Source organism: Paramormyrops kingsleyae, chromosome 6 (assembly GCF_048594095.1).
Source record: "Paramormyrops kingsleyae isolate MSU_618 chromosome 6, PKINGS_0.4, whole genome shotgun sequence".
Lineage (NCBI taxonomy): Eukaryota > Metazoa > Chordata > Actinopteri > Osteoglossiformes > Mormyridae > Paramormyrops > Paramormyrops kingsleyae.
In genome coordinates this window covers 726004-743089 of record NC_132802.1, presented here as the reverse complement: position 1 = coordinate 743089, position 17086 = coordinate 726004, and the positions used below count along the sequence as shown (strand labels likewise).

Sequence of the window (17086 nt, the reverse complement as noted above, 5' to 3'; positions counted from 1 at the left end):
GGGTTAGGGTTAGGGTATCAGGTGTTAGGGTTAGGGTATCAGGTGTTAGGGTTAGGGTATCAGGTGTTAGGGTTAGGGTTAGGGTATCAGGTGTTAGGGAAAAGCTTGTAAGTGAATAAAGAAAAATCACATTTTAAAACAGTTTTGTGCACTTTTAAGGTCATGCAGTTTGCAGAGCACAGGAATAGAGACTCTATCTTAAGGAAACATAAACCACGTCGACTCATGCTGTGCCTTCTATCTCATATCCCACAGTTGGCCGGCTGTAGGCCCTTCAAAAAAAAAAAAAACCTGACCTTGAGATGCCTGCTTCACTTCTACATTAAACACAGCTTAAAATAAGCTACTGGCAGCTGTACAGGAATCGGTCACTGAGTCGAGAAGAACCGAAAGACTGGGCCTGCTGTGCGGTTTGCCTAATGCCACATTAGAAAAACAACCTTCGGTTTTTCCATCTTCATAAACCTAATGATGAGTTAAAGACCAATGCAACGAACAGTAATATAATTAAAAATCTTAAAGCAGATTGTAAACCAAACAGTAAACCAATTGTAATGTAGCCAGCTATTAAAAATTTTGTAATTTAAATAACAAATGGTAATTAAAAAAATTACCAAGGCATTTCAGATAAACTTCCAATTAAATAAGAGTCAAATGAAAATAGGTGACTTAGAGGAAATCACATTTTCAATTAACATAGAGGTACAAATTCTTGTGTTGTTCTGGTGCAAAAACCAGACTTCCCATCAAATGTAACTTTCCCATAATGCCCCTCTTCCACACATTTCTCTAGACAGGGTGGCTCACTGTCCACAGTGGAGCCAATTGGCCTGATCTGAAATAGTTCTCAAAAACACTGCTTTCCCCAAAAACAGTCAAATAAGGAGAGGCAGCAGTCCTCTGACTGAGCTCTCAGCTGCCTTCCATCTTCTTCTTAGTCCATGTCACTAAGTACAAAACAGACTGAATGCTTGTTCAAGCTCTTAATCAGTCTAGGATATTAATTGTGAGAAGTGGATTTCCATTTTCACCATTACTTCTACAAGCATTAATGAGTAATGATATTCATGAAATTTTTTCACGTTAACCTTTTTATTGCTTAAAGAATTGCATCTTCATTTGATCTGAAAATACCAATTTTTTTTTTATCTCCTTGCTTGTTTAAAACCATCTACCGTCAAGTTGAATCTTAGCCTTTCTCTGTCAAACAGCCACAGTCAGCTAATTACAGCTCAGCTGTTCTGCATAATTAACAAATAAGGCTTTTTAAGCCTGTGATGTCAACGTGTGCAAACAGCAGCAGAGCATAGAGCCCTAGACGTGCTGTTCCTTCGTGGGGGGGTCCCGTGTGAGACGCGGTGTCCGCATGTCCTCAGGGCCTCCGGGTCTCTCACACAGGACCTTGGCTTTCTCCTCCATCTCCACGGGGTCGAGACACAAAGCCTCTGCTATTTCCATCCGGGTCACTTCCACGAAGCGGGCATCATTCACCAGACAGTCAAGACCCTGGTTTATCAGCACCTAAGTCGAGGAAGAGAGGTCTCATCTAAGCAAGGCTATAACTGGAGTCCATCAAGGATTCTGCTTTCTGTAGATGTCCAGCTACAAGCAACATAAATCAATATAGAGTGATTTGGTCTAGTGAAAAAAATCATGTAAAATATCAAACATCTAACCCTGTAAGCAGATATTTACGATAATACTTCACCCATTTTGAGGAAAAGCACTGATCCTAAAACTCATATTCCTGGCTTAAGTTGCATGCCTGAGATGCCTTTCTACACAAAACATAACTGTTCTTACCAAAAGGCACATGTTTACCTGGATGGATTTTGTATTTTTACACTTCAGTACATTCAGGCAGCTACACCTCTGATACCACAGCATACACGGCATGAGGCAGGCTGCTCTGTTAGCGGTCCGATCATGGTACATCCACAGTGTTCGGTGCTCAGCACTCACCTGCTGAATGAGCTGGTCTGTGGCGCTGTGGAAGGTATGACCTTCCCTGCCAGCCAGAGCAGGCTGGAACGGAAACTGCAGAAAGGTCAAAGCCTCAAGTGAAGGAAGTGCAATACAAAAGCATATTTTTAGTATATGTTCAGAAGTTTGAGGCTTACAACAAAATAAATACCATTTTTGAGGCTTACGGCATTCTTTCAGGTCTCACCTGAGTGATGCTGGTGTTGATTGTGACCTGTCTGTCGTGAATGTTCCTGGGGTCGGCCTTAGAAATCCCTGCCGGGGGCGTAGATAGAAGGCTGATTGGCTGAAAGCTACTCACAGCTACCCAATAGTGTTCTAGTCATCATTTTGTCATTAAGCTACTGAATATCTTTGTACTGCGGGGGGGGGGGGGGACCCACATCAGAACATGCAGAGACACAACAGAGGCAGGATGCAGAAACCAGCCGCCCCCCCATGACCCTGCACTGCGGAAGTGTCTGGAAAATGGATGGAGGATCAACAAAGCATGTCCACAATGCAGTGCAATGATTTTTCTTTTGTTGGTTGCCTGATCACTGACCTTTTGAGTTTGGTTCTATATCCCCACCAGACTGGTTACTGGTGGTGGCGATGGGTTCACCCTGGGCACCGCCTTCTTGCTCGTATGCAAACCTATAACAGTCAACACTTCCACATTGTGGTTCTTGTAACCAAACAATGTTATGATTCTGAATAAACATTGTACATGTTAGGAACTCTGATTGGCCATAGTGTGCGATCATACGTATGCCCTCTGGTGGAGTGCAGAGACACATCAGCATGAACAGATAGTGGTAAATAACAGGAAAGATAATTCATCTCATAATTACATTTGTGTACCAATGAATGCTAATCAGTAAGGCAGGGGAGCTGCCAAGCTGATTTCAGCTAATGATGGCAGTATGGAGCACTCAGATAGCACTGGTGTATGCCGGTATGGAGCACTCATGTAGCACTGGTGTATGCCGGTATGGAGCACTCATGTGGCACTGGTGTATGCCGATATGGAGCACTCATGTAGCACTCGTGTATGCCGGTATAGAGCACTCAAATAGCACTGGTGTGTGCTGGTATAGAGCACTCAAATAGCACTGGTGTGTGCTGGTATAGAGCACTCAGATAGCACTGGTGTATGCCGGTATGGAGCACTCAGATAGCACTGGTGTATGCCGGCATGGAGCACTCATGTAGCACTGGTGTATACCGGTATGGAGCACTCAGATAGCACTGGTGTATGCCGGTATGGAGCACTCAGATAGCACTGGTGTATGCCGGTATGGAGCACTCAGATAGCACTGGTGTATGCCGGTATGGAGCACTTGGATAGCACTGGTGTATACCGGTATGGAGCACTCAGATAGCACTGGTGTATGCCGGTATGGAGCACTCAGATAGCACTGGTGTATGCCGGTATGGAGCACTTGGATAGCACTGGTGTATGCCGGCATGGAGCACTCATGTAGCACTGGTGTATACCGGTATGGAGCACTCAGATAGCACTGGTGTATGCCGGTATGGAGCACTCAGATAGCACTGGTGTATGCCGGTATGGAGCACTCAGATAGCACTGGTGTATGCCGGTATGGAGCACTCAGATAGCACTGGTGTATGCCGATATAGAGCACTCAGATAGCACTGGTGTATGCCGATATAGAGCACTCAGATAGCACTGGTGTATGCCGGTATGGAGCACTCAGATAGCACTGGTGTATGCCGGTATGGAGCATTCGGATAGCACTGGTGTATGCCGGTATGGAGCACTCAGATAGCACTGGTGTATGCCGGTATAGAGCACTCAGATAGCACTGGTGTGTGCCGGTATAGAGCACTCAGATAGCACTGGTGTGTGCCGGTATAGAGCACTCAGATAGCACTGGTGTGTGCTGGTATAGAGCACTCAGATAGCACTGGTGTGTGCCGGTATAGAGCACTCAGATAGCACTGGTGTGTGCCGGTATAGAGCACTCAGATAGCACTGGTGTGTGCTGGTATAGAGCACTCAGATAGCACTGGTGTGTGCTGGTATAGAGCACTCAGATAGCACTGGTGTGTGCCGGTATAGAGCACTCAGATAGCACTGGTGTGTGCTGGTATAGAGCACTCAGATAGCACTGGTGTATGCCGATATAGAGCACTCAGATAGCACTGGTGTGTGCCGATATGGAGCACTCAGATAGCACTGGTGTGTGCTGGTATAGAGCACTCAGATAGCACTGGTGTGTGCTGGTATAGAGCACTCAGATACAGTAGCACTGGTGTATGCTGTCAGCCACTGACGTGGCGGTGTGTGGCCCAGCGGGTCGGACGCTGTGTCTGTGATCAGCGGGCTGCAAGTTCCAATCCCAGGGTTGGCAGGGTGATGTCACTGACGGACCCTTGAGGAAGGCCCTTAACCTCCAATCACTCCTTGGACCACCAATCAAATTTAATGATTGGTTAGCCCACTTCCATAGGTTACTTTATTATTACATGGTTCCAACCTGTTATACCTTTTCTCCATGTTTCAACGTCTGAGAAAGACCATGCAGCCGTTTTTGTTCCCATGATTTAGTCCCGCGTGTCATTTCCCATTTCCAGACCTGTGTCTGTTAGTAGCTGTAAATATTCCAGTTGAGGGCAGTGGTATCTTAATGGTTAGGGAAGCGCACTAGTAATTGAAAGATTGCAGGTTCGAATCCTCATCCAGCAAGGCACCACTGAGGTACGCTGAGCAAGGTACCGCCCCCAAGCACTGCTCCCCGGGCGCTGAATTAGCTGCCCCCTGCTATGTCACGACGTCACATATGAGTTAAATGTAAAGGACAGATTTAGTTGTTGTGCACTGTGTACTGTGGTGTGTCAACAATGACCACTGATCACCAAATTCTAAATGGAGTCCCTCTTACACGTCGCATATAATGTGGATCATGTTTGTTGGAGACATCTTTTGTTCATACCTGCTGCTGGCGTTGTTGTTGGTGTTGGTTTTTATTTGCACCATGGGAAAGAACTCTGTGTTGGGCAGGAACACTGAGTCTGGGGGAGACTCTGCATCCTCCGCGTGAATCTCAGAGAACTGCAGAGGACGCTGACTGGTCACCTGGGGAGAAAGGGGACTGCTTTGCTCTGCAGCGAAGATGTCCACGTGGTTCCCAAACAGGCCACCTGTCCTCTGTGGAGAGCAGGGAAGACAGCAGAAGAGGCAAATCATGACTCTGTTAAGTTGCTACATAAATCTGTCAACAGTGAAGCATGTTAATGTTTCCGCTCTCTGTCCCCACCAAGTGTGTACAGGACCAGTCTAAAGTCTGGACACCCCTGCTTTTACTGCATTAATCTCTATTTTAGCTGTTATTCACTTTATATCAAAAAGCCTGTAGGCAATGAAGTAATACATATGAAATATTGCAACGACCATGAGAAGTGGTCAGATGTTTCTCAGATTTTATCCTCTTCAAAACAGCCCCCGTTTGCTTTGATGACAGCATTGCAGACTCCTGGCTTTCTTCAGCCAGCTTCCAGATATAGCCACCTGGAATGCTTCTCCAACAGTCCTGAAGGAGTCTCCACAGGTTCTGGGCACAAGTTGGCTTCCTTGTTCTTCAATCCAGCTCATCCCAAATCACCTCTATGGGGTTTAGGTTGGGGGATTGTTGGGGCCAGGGCAGCTGTCACAGTACTGCATCTCTTTCCTTGTTTACAAGATGATATAGAATTTACATAACCTCCAGGTATGCTTAGGGTGCTCTCTTGGTGGAAAACAAATGATTTTCAGTAGGTGTGTCCAGACTTTTGACAGGTCCTGTAGGTACCCTGGTCTGTCTACCTGTTCAACATGCAGCCACCTTCCTTTCTCTGTATTTCCCACCCACCCGATAGATCCCCTCCTCGCCGCCATCTTCTGTGCCCGGCTCCAGCTCCTCCTCCACCACCAGATCTCCTGATATGGCTCTGTGCAGCTCCGGGGCTGCTTCCTCCTCAATACTGCGCAGGCCCGCCTGGACAATGGTGCAGAGTATGGGACAAAAGTGCAGAGAATAACAAAGAGAAGAAGGAGATCAGGGAAGTAAAATCAACATCTCAGACAAAGGATGGAGTGGAAATGGGGGTAAGGGAACTTGGCAGTGCAGAGAGCAAAGAGGCTTATGAAGGGAGTTGGTGTTGTTCAGCAATCTCTACCTGTATCTCAGAGGCCCTCTTTTTGGTGGGCCGGTATCCATAATACTCCTCCTGCCTCTTCATGAACTTGCGGAAGTGCTCCTGGATCAGGAAGGTGGCGTAAAACTTGCCCACGGTCACCTCATCCTCTGATAGGGTCACAGACAGAAGGATGAGACACCAGATTCTCAGATCCAGAAAAGCATCAGATCCATCCATCCATCCACCCATCCATCTGATGCTTATCCAGGGTCAGGTCATGGGGGCAGCAGTCTAAGCAGGGATGCCCAGACCTCCCTTCCCCAGCTACCTCCTCCAGCCCCTCTGGGGGGATACCAAGGCATATATAATCTCTCCAGAGTGTCCTGGGTCTGCCCTTGCGTCTCCTCCCACTGGGACAGGGAGGCGTCTAGGAGGCATCCTACTTAGAGGCCCAAACCAACTCAGCCGGCTCCTTTTGATGCGGAGGAGCAGCGGCTCCGCTTTGAGCTCCTCACCCACGCTATCAGATTATGTTGCTTATTGGGCTTCAAAGGAAAAAGATGCTGGATAGAAGTAGCCCTGGACATGCTAACCCTGAGGGCTTCTGATTGACAAGCATGCTGATAATGACAAGCAGCTGAACAGCAGCTTAGGTAGGAATAACACACTTTGTCACCCCTGATTGGTCAGCATTCGTAATGAGCTTGCGTGTAATGTGGGGGAGGCATGTAGCCACTCATACGTTCCAGTATTAGGTCATTTGGTAACGCTTTACAGTAATTGCACCTTCATAATGCATTCATTATGCATTCATAGCACATTCATAAGCAGCATGTAAGTACACCTTAACAGTCTAACATACCTGAACAGCTTTAGTATACATTAATAATAAACATTATACATTTATGCTGTTAAGGTATGTTTTTAAACATCAAAAACAGGGAGAATAAATGTAACTATTGCAGACAAAGTGTCAGTTTAGCACTGTGCATCATGTCATATATCATGTCTTCTGTTGGTACAAAGTATTGGTGACGCGTTACATTAACTGACCTTTCATAGAGCCATTATAATCCATTCGTAGAACATTCATAAGCAGCACGTAAGTATACTTTAGTTTTTCTGTTGACACTAAAGGGGGGGAGTGGGCCTTACCTCCAATGGGGGGGATGACCTGGTCCAGTAACTTCATGCTGGTGCGTTTCCAGATATTCTTAATGATGGCTCTCAGCTCCTCATTTGCCTTCTCAAAATTACCTGTCCCCAATAACAGAGGCTCTCAGAGAGCAGCATAAATCTGCAGTTATCTGCACTCCCTGGTGTTCATGCCATGGATATGGATGGATCCTGCTGTCAGCATGAGGTACACCAGGAAATTCACAATTATTAAACAGAACTGCATTCAAAGCACGCTAATAAATGTAGTATATCTGATGGTCCTCTTCTGTTCTACCAGGAACACTGTTTTGAGGCAGATTGAATGTGTGTGAATGATCTGATTTCATTCCAAGGTCTCCTGCCCAGTTATACCACTGTTGCCCGCAACATGTGACCAGCTTACCTTCTGTTTTGATCTTCAGAGCAGTTCGGACCAGGGCAAACAGGGTGGCATTGAAGGTGACAGTGCCATCACTGTTCATCGGCATGTTCATGGATATCAGGCGCTAATGGGGAGATCATGCCGTCATATTTCTAAGCAATTCTAATTAATACTATTCGGTTAACCCAGTTACTAGTGCTGGATGCTATTACAGGTGTCATTGGAAAGCCCCCTGCACACGCTGGACATATCCTGAGAGTCCTTTACTTAATGATGTCATTGGAAAGCCCCCTGCACACGCTGGACATATCCTGAAAGTCCTTCACTTAATGATGTCATTGGAAAGCCCCCTGCACACGCTGGACATATCCTGAGAGTCCTTCACTTAATGATGTCATTGGAAAGCCCCCTGCACACGCTGGACATATCCTGAGAGTCCTTTACTTAATGATGTCATTGGAAAGCCCCCTGCACACTCTGGACATATCCTGAGAGTCCTTTACTTAATGATGTCACTGCAAAGCCCCTGCACATTCTGGACATATCCTGAGAGTCCTTTACTTGTCTCCGACTCACCTTGCATGCTGAGCGGTGGGGACAGAACTTTCCAAAGCCCAATGGCGGTTGAATCCTCCGCAGCAAAGTCACCACATCCAGGTGCTTAATTCGTCCCCTGCAGGCCAAGAAGACAAATGACAGCCTAACTTATACAGGCAGAGGAAAATTTAATTGCCATTGCATTTACTACTTGGCATTGCTGAAACCCTGCATGACAAGTGAACAAGAAAGAAGGGAAATTGTCTAAATGGTGTTTTTTTACATTTGATCCTGAGGCTCACAAACTTACGTGGCTTCAGGATCGTACTCTGCCCAGATTTTCTTAAACTCGTCCAGGTGATGGGGACCAAGTATTGACCAATCACGAGTCAAGTAGTCAAAGTTGTCCATGATGACTGCCACAAAAAGGTTGATGATCTGTAGTAACAGAGAGCAATGAATATGAGAAAGACAGCAACAAATCGACCAAACAATCCCACATTAGCCTGAGTGCAGAAGCTCCGTGAGCTTTCAATACAACCAGCAAACTAACCAGGAAGGAGCAGAGCATGTAGAAGGTCAGGAAGTAGAAGACAGCAAAGTTGGTGCCACAGTTGTACTCCTCCCCAGGGAGGGGATCAGACTTAGCATCGCACTGCTTCCCGGACATGCAGGCCATCATGACCTCCTGCCACCTCTCTCCAGTGGTGACCCTGTGTGGCAGATTGACAGCCTGACTATGCCCTCTGACCTCTTATAAAAATATCATGGCACATACCACGGGATTCAAATAGGCTCCTCCACAGCAATATTTACTACTCTCTTTTAATCATATGCAAACCTTACAATGCTAATTTTATTCAGATAGTGGGGAGTCCTACAGGTCCTTGGCGTGCTACACTGTACATAGCATTTCACTCAAATATGCCTGTGAAAGAGATCACTGCTATACTACTTGTAGTCTGTGCCACAGACAGTACCATGGTCAAATTTTCAAAAAGCAGTTAAAACACCACTGAGCACCTTTTAAAAGATAAATTTTCTAACAAAGTGTGTCCATTCCATATCAACACTGCTTACCGGAAGAGTAACAGAATCGCCTGAGGGAATGTCTGGAAGTTACTATTTCGATAAATCTCTGTACCATCCACCAAAGCTATCTTCCCAAAGAACTGGAAAAAAGAGGAGCAAAGGTAAGGTGCTGTGGTAGGTTCAGGCGATGGAGCCTGGGACGGGAAGGAGCGTGCGAGAAGCTGGAGGGCTTACCTGCATTCCAACGACAGCATAGATGAAGAAGAGCATGACGATGAGGAGAGCCACGTAGGGAATAGCCTGCAGAACAACCAGCCATCAGAAGAGGGACCTTATGCCCCAACATGCCTGCTGGCAGTCCCCTGTAACCTTACTAGTTGTTGGAATCTACCATTACTATTTCTAGTAACCAGCCAAAGAATCCTACTGTCCCATCCATCCATCAATCCATACATTCATCCATCCATCCATTTTCCATACCTGCTTGTCCAGTGCAAGATGGTAGGGGTCCAGAGCCTATCGCAGGAAGCTATGGACTCAGGGCAGGGAACAGCCCAAGATGGGGTTCCAACTCACGGCAGTGTACTGCCCAAGTGACTTCAGAATAACTTATTTTGGTATTTTCCCAATAATTGTGCTATCAGGGCAATAACCACGCAAGCCTACAGTCGAGCCGTGACCTCTGACCTGGAAGGATTTGATGAAAGTCCACAGCAGGTTGCGGATGCCTTCTGAGCGATTCAGTAACTTCACCAGACGCATGACACGGAAGAGCCGGAAGAAGGTGATAGACACACTCATGTTCTCTGCGTCCTTTGTGGGGGAACAAGACCCTTCAATCAGAAGGCAGGGCTTCAAAAACTGCCAGTCAGCAAAATCAATCCAACCGGACACTTTTCACAAAGGAAGCCGCAGTAACACTGTCACACGTGTCATTCTGTGTTGGGTATATTTACAGGTATAAAATAAAGGGAAACAACCTATATATGAGACCATCGGTTATGCATTTGTAAGATGTAACATGGTAATAATTTTAATAGGCATTCTTATCCGTTGTTGTGAAAATTTTAGCTATCTGATGCAAAACACACCTTGAAATTAAAAATAATAATAAAAAAATACAACATACCGCTATAGCTTGCAATGGGTTTTTATCCTAAAGAAGTAAAAACATAAATCGTTAAAAGCAAAGATAATTGTTAATCTCTCTCATTATTAAATCTATTAATATTAGGAAAATGTATTTCAATAGCTCTCTTGTAATAAAATTTTTATGTCCAATTTGAGTTTCACATGGGTTATACTTGTAACATGGCAGATGGCAGACATGTAACATCATAACAATAATGTTTCCATTCAGCATTCTAGGTTAGTATAAATGATTGCAGAACACTATGCCCTCTAGTGCACTGAGCAAAATATACACAATGAAAGATTCTAGTCACTCATAATCAGACCACTAAAAATTTCAGAACCTCAATTCCACCACGAGTACAACCTTTACTTAGTGTTATGACACCAATCAGCCAGTAAAGGGGGTCAAATCTCATTCCTGCCTCATTTTTACATTCCAGTTAATGTACCATATTTGCCGACGTATAAGACGACTGGGCGTATAAGACGACCCCCCAACATTTCCACTCAAAATATAGAGTTTGTTATATACTTGCCGTATAAGACTACCCCCTCTTCCGCACACCCCTGTGTGCTATTATTGTTACCGGTATTATACCGGTATTACATGAGTGCCATTAGTATTAGTATTAGTGCCATTACAGTACCTGTCATTGTCACCATTGTACGGCTGCAGTATCCCTGCATCTCCTTGTGACCGGCACTAGTGCGCATGTGCGAGCTCTGCGTAGACAAGGGGCGGGCCGGAGCGCCACTGCTTCCCGCCGAGCAGAACGGGCCGGTCACGCCGAAAAGGCTGGCACCCCTGTCTCGCTGCTGATGCTCGCCGCAGCCACGCTGATGACCTGCCGCGGCCACGCTGGATACCGCGCGATACTGGATGGTATGTAGAATGAGGTGGGCGGGCATCGGGAGGCCACTATGGGCACCGGGCGGGCATCGGGAGGCCACTATGGGCAGCAGGCGGGCATCGGGAGGCCACTATGGGCACTGGGCGGGCATCGGGAGGCCACTATGGGCACCGGGCGGGCATCGGGAGGCCACTATGGGCACCGGGCGGGCATCGGGAGGCCACTATGGGCACCGGGCGGGCATCGGGAGGCCACTATGGGCACCGGGCGGGCATCGGGAGGCCACTATGGGCACCGGGCGGGCATCGGGAGGCCACTATGGGCAGCGGGCGGGCATCGGGAGGCCACTATGGGCAGCGGGCGGGCATCGGGAGGCCACTATGGGCACCGGGCGGGCATCGGGAGGCCACTATGGGCAGCGGGCGGGCATCGGGAGGCCACTATGGGCACCGGGCGGGCATCGGGAGGCCACTATGGGCAGCGGGCGAGCATCGGGAGGCCACTATGGGCACCGGGCGGGCATCGGGAGGCCACTATGGGCAGCTATGTCTATCCCAACTGAAGTGCACCCGGCGTATAAGACGACCCCCCCACTTGGAGGCATGTTTGTCAGGGGAAAAAGTCGTCTTATACGCCGGCAAATACGATAGGTTTTATTTGCGTAATCCTTCTTCAATGATCTACATTATTTTTAAGTATTCAAGAATTTTTTTTTGCATTTTAAAATGTTAATGATAGGACTAAATAGGCTTATAATTAAATTAAATTCAATTAATTAAATTAATAGAACCAAGACATGGCTAGCCGGTAACAGGAAAAAACACATTAAACCTTGGAAATTATTGATGAAGAACATTAACTCCCTAGCTGGTCAAGAGCTCAGAAACTGCCAGTCAAACTCAAAGCACACTGAACTGTGTGCACACAGATATAGCTTCAACTTTCTTCCTTAATTACATAACACATTTTTCCTAGCAAAAAAAAAAACATTTATATAAGTATATAAGCTACACTATATTACCAAAAGTATTGGGACACCCCTCCAAACCATTGAATTCAGGTTTTCCAATTGCTTCCATAGCCACAGGTGTATAAAATCAAGCACCTAGGCAAGCAGGCTGCTTCTACAAATATTTGCGAAAGAATGGGTCGCTCTCAGGAGCTCAGTGAATTCAGGCGTGGTACCGTGATAGGATGCCACCTGTGCAATAAGTCCATTCGTGAAATTTCCTTTCTACTAAATATTCCACGGTCAACTGTTAGTTGTACTATAACAAAGTGGAAGCCACTGGACTCTGGAGCAGTGGAGACGTGTTCTCTGGAGTGATGAATCACGCTTCTCTGTCTGGCAATCCGGTGGACGACTCTGGGTCTGGCGGTTGCCAGGAGAACGGTACTTGCCTGACTGCATTGTGCCAAGTGTAAAGTTTGGTGGAGGGGGGATTATGGTGTGGGGTTGTTTTTCAGGGGTTGGGCTTGGCAAGGTCCAGACAGGTACACGTGCCAAGTTTTCAAACATAATTTTTGAAAGTTCTCTTTTATATATAATGTAAGATAAATGAGGATCTGTACACACAATGAGGCAAGAATTTGATTTTGACACAAATAAACAGAAGTTAATAGGCAGGCCACACAGATCAGGTATTCAGAGGTGCTGTCATCTAAAATGTTACATGTCATCCCGGTGAACAGCCGAGTGTAAAAGTTCATCTAAATGCATGGCCCAAAAACAGGTGGTCAAGAAGCATAACCAACCAAAGCACACAATCCAAATGACAATGGCCTCACACATGGCCCATGCAGTGTGAGAGCAGATAGTTACAGTGCAGCCCTGCAGGCAGTACAGTCCTCCACTGGCAGCAAGGGCATTCTGGAAGGAAGAACGGAGCAAATAGGCACAGCATGAGAACCAATCAGAACAGAGTGGGGTAGCATAAGAACCAATCAAATGGAATAGTGAGGGGAGAGTAGACATATTACAATGGAAAGTGAGATAATATACTGTAGGATAGGAGAAGGGTAACTGGGGACCGTGATTCTGTGAGTGTAAGGCTGTGAGTGTAAGGCTGTGAGTGTAAGACTGTGAGTGTAAGACTGTGAGTGTAAGACTGTGAGTGTAAGGCTGTGAGTGTAAGATTGTGAATGTAAGGCTGTGAGTGTAAGGCTGTGAGTGTAAGACTGTGGGTGTAAGGCTGTGAGTGTAAGGCTGTGAGTGTAAGACTGTGAGTGTAAGGCTGTGAGTGTAAGACTGTGAGTGTAAGGCTGTGAGAGTAAGGCTGTGAGTGTAAGACTGTGAGTGTAAGGCTGTGAGTGTAAGACTGTGAGTGTAAGGCTGTGAGTGTAAGACTGTGAGTGTAAGGCTGTGAGAGTAAGGCTGTGAGAGTAAGACTGTGAGTGTAAGACTGTGAGTGTAAGGCTGTGAGTGTAAGACTGTGAGTGTAAGGCTGTGAGAGTAAGGCTGTGAGTGTAAGGCTGTGAGTGTAAGGCTGTGAGTGTAAGATTGTGAGTGTAAGGCTGTGAGTGTAAGACTGTGAGTGTAAGGCTGCTTGGCCAAAGTGCTCACATCGATCTCGCTGAGGATGACATCCACAATACTACCAACGACAAGAAGAAAGTCAAACACGTTCCAGGGGTCTCCAAAGTAGCCCTGGTGATAGAGGGGGTGTGAAAGTTACCACAGTTGAGGAGTAAGTGATTTGTTTGGTGTGGTACAGCTTTGGTTTTGGAGAAATTGTCTTTCTTTCACCAACAACAACCCCCAGATGAAAGTATACAGCTATAGAGTCCCTAGCTCTAGGACCAGGGGGGAGGGGGGGTGATCTTTAACATTTAAGTAGATCATATAATACATTTCTGTGGATCCCCACAACTGCTTCAAGGGAGTCATGAAGCCTCAGCTGAAAGCTCCCTCTAAGCCGCCAAGTGTCGTGCAGCAATACTAACCTTGGCTTTGAAGGCCATGAGCTTGACGATCATCTCAACAGTGAAAAGGATGGTGAAGAGCAAATTCAGTGTGTTTGACACTTTTGTGATGTAGTCCGACTGGTTGCAGTGCTAAGATTTCGGAAGGGACACATAACACGCAGCACTGAGACTTGGGGACTTCCAACTCGAACTTTTCATAGATGCTAGCCTAAAGCCATTAACATCAAACACACATCCTAAAGAAACATGTCCTTGGATAACGAGCATTCATTGATTCAAATTCAGCCTTACATTGGTATTAGCATTTATGCAGTTACACACACAGAAGTCTGTACATTGCACATGTCTGTCAGGCCAGCTGTTCATGAAAACAAATCTCTGCCCCTTACCTGCATGCCCAGGCAGAGCGTGTTGAGCATGATGAGCAGGAACATCAGGTACTCAAAGTAGCAGGATGTGACCATGTACCAGACGCGGTACTGACAGGGGTTCTTGGGGATGTAGCAGCGTAGTGGGCGGGCTTTCAGAGCATACTGCACACACTTGCGCTAACAGGACACAGACAGGTACACATGCAAGCTGAGTTTCTTCTTAAGTACACAGAAAAGAATTTCACTGGGGTAACTGAGCAGTTCATTGTTCAAAGAAAACAAAACTTGACAGACTACAGCCTTCTAACACCAGAACTGGGCAAAGCTGATCAATTTTCAATACTGTTTCATATTCAAACATTGTACCAACATAATGGATAATGTGTTTATTGTAACATCAGTTTTATTGAAGATGAGATTTAACTACATACTTTTACTGTCACACACAATGGAAGTGGTGTCACCCTAACCCTAATCCTAACCCTAACCTAGACGCCACTAAGAGAGGGGGCCCCTCCTACCAAGGACAATGTGTACCTGGTTCTTGTTCAGTTCACAATTCTTGTATTCTTCCTCGCCCTGCTCTTGGAACGTCACAATAATGAAGCCGACGAAGATGTTCATCATGAAGAAGGCAATGATAATGATGTAGACAATGAAGAAGATGGAAACATCTATGCGGTTGTTGAATACGGGGCCTCTGTCTATTGTGTCCGAGTCGATGGCTGTATACAGCAGCCTGTGAGTCACATGGTCAACCAAAGGTCACAGAGGTTGCGGGTAGGGCCTAAGCCTCTGCTTCACATTTAGACACTCCCATTAAGGCCACAATGAACTGAGCGGCTAATGGATACTATAAATAAAACAGGACAAATGTTTAAGCAAACAGATCCATAAACACACAATTCAGATTGATTTAATGTAAGCATTTATATTCATTCATCTGGGAGGACTTGGATCAACACAACCAAAAAAACTGGGTTTAAGAGATTAAATCCTTTATGGATAGTAGAGAAGAAGCCAAATGTGAAATATTCATGTCAACAAAAGGCACACAATGTCAATAGTTTACCCAGAGAACTTAGGAGCATGCAGACCATTCTGGACCCTTATTTCACATAATGCCCTACAGCCCTTGGGGGGGGGTAGCTGGGGCCCAACTAGCATGATACTCACTTGGGCCAACCCTCGAATGTAGAGGCAGTGAAGAGGGCCAGCATACCACTGGGCACACTGTCGAAGTTGAAGTCGCTGTTGACCCACTTGCGCTTCTGCAGATCCATCTCCTGCAATGAATTCTCTAGGTGCCTAATGAAGGTCCCTCTGGGCAGCAAAGACACCAGTGCATATGTGTGAGAAGTTACTGTCCACAAGCATTTGACAGTGCAGAATGTGATCTATGTTTTCACTGCGAGGAACCAAAGGAAAATGTGTTTTTCCTTACTGGCATTCTTCCTCCGTTGTTTTGGACGGGTCAGTGCACCGATAAAACTTGCCCTTTATGAACAGAAAAAGACAGGACATGGTTTAACTATCTGTTAATGACTGATGTGAGATCAACATTGGCCTGTAATAGTAATCAAGCCTTGAATCTTACTGTTCCAGTGCTAGTCCATTAAGGAAACCTGTAACCGAAACTACTAAGATATAAGGACTACAGTTTTGTTTCCCTAATAAGCCTCATTCTGAAAGCTCACTTTTCTGCTCAGTGGCTTAAATTTAAAGTTGTGAAAGACTGAATACCCAGCAACTCACCCTGAAGAGCTGAACGCCAATGCAGGAGAACATGAAGTTCAACATCATGGTGACCAGGACGATATTGCCTATGGTCTTGATGGCCACAAACATACACTGGACCACATGCTACTCAACCAGAAACAGAAACACCAAAAGAAAAACACATTTTGACAGTTACCAAAATCATCACAGTAGTAAGATACTACATACTGAAATACTTTTGGAATATTAAGTTACTGGACCAAAAGTTGATGGACAGGCAGGAGTGCAGCAGAGCCCATAAGTGATGTCTATACCATGGATTTCTTCAACTTATAACTGTTGGGAATTAATATTATAAATCTATAAATGCAAGGATATGTGAGTCACTTTGGATGAAGGCATCTGCTTAGAAATGATATTGATGTAATTCTTAAAATATGCTGCTCATAGGGATTGTTTGTTAAACAAGATCAAGTAGTGATTTTCTTCAGTCGGTATTTGTTTATGCCAATAACCAACCTGTAGAATTATGCTAATTCTCCTGGTTTTAAAGGCAGAGAGGAGTTTTCAAACTTTCCTGAAAGTCTGTGAATCTGATTTAAATATGTTAAGAACAGAAAAGTAGTTGAATAAGGAGCTTTATTTTCCAAACTGGAGTCTGAAAAGCAATTTTCTCTGGTAAATATAAATATATATGTGGAAATGATGCTTTGTGTGCAATGAGACTGTAGTGTGTGTAATACTGTTAATGAAAAGGAATAAAAGCCAGCAGTGTAACCACACATTTTTCCTCCCTGTTGAGCTGTGTGTGGAAAATAACTGATTGCTCAGCCAATAGCCTTTATTGCTATAGATCAGTGTTTCACAACCTG

At 45.6% G+C, this 17086-nt stretch overlaps 1 protein-coding gene across 1 annotated transcript in view; it reads right to left on the bottom strand.

The window, feature by feature from the left end:
* Window positions 1-1073: 1073 nt before the first annotated feature.
* LOC111834368 (dihydropyridine-sensitive L-type skeletal muscle calcium channel subunit alpha-1-like) overlaps window positions 1074-17086 on the bottom strand; it is a 37032-nt gene continuing 21019 nt past the window's right edge. Inside the window, exons 22-45 of the mRNA XM_023793574.2 lie at window positions 16251-16358; window positions 15940-15992; window positions 15672-15818; window positions 15033-15234; window positions 14514-14672; window positions 14143-14253; window positions 13763-13846; window positions 13022-13069; window positions 10344-10370; window positions 9902-10027; window positions 9449-9514; window positions 9263-9354; window positions 8736-8895; window positions 8493-8620; window positions 8222-8318; window positions 7667-7769; window positions 7261-7362; window positions 6145-6272; window positions 5838-5963; window positions 4923-5137; window positions 2528-2619; window positions 2171-2238; window positions 1963-2037; window positions 1074-1521 (exon numbers count right to left, since the gene is read on the bottom strand). Coding sequence (XP_023649342.1) covers window positions 1315-1521; window positions 1963-2037; window positions 2171-2238; window positions 2528-2619; window positions 4923-5137; window positions 5838-5963; window positions 6145-6272; window positions 7261-7362; window positions 7667-7769; window positions 8222-8318; window positions 8493-8620; window positions 8736-8895; window positions 9263-9354; window positions 9449-9514; window positions 9902-10027; window positions 10344-10370; window positions 13022-13069; window positions 13763-13846; window positions 14143-14253; window positions 14514-14672; window positions 15033-15234; window positions 15672-15818; window positions 15940-15992; window positions 16251-16358 — 2724 coding nt within the window. The 3' untranslated portion in view covers window positions 1074-1314. The remainder of the gene's footprint in view (window positions 1522-1962; window positions 2038-2170; window positions 2239-2527; window positions 2620-4922; window positions 5138-5837; window positions 5964-6144; window positions 6273-7260; window positions 7363-7666; window positions 7770-8221; window positions 8319-8492; window positions 8621-8735; window positions 8896-9262; window positions 9355-9448; window positions 9515-9901; window positions 10028-10343; window positions 10371-13021; window positions 13070-13762; window positions 13847-14142; window positions 14254-14513; window positions 14673-15032; window positions 15235-15671; window positions 15819-15939; window positions 15993-16250; window positions 16359-17086) is intronic.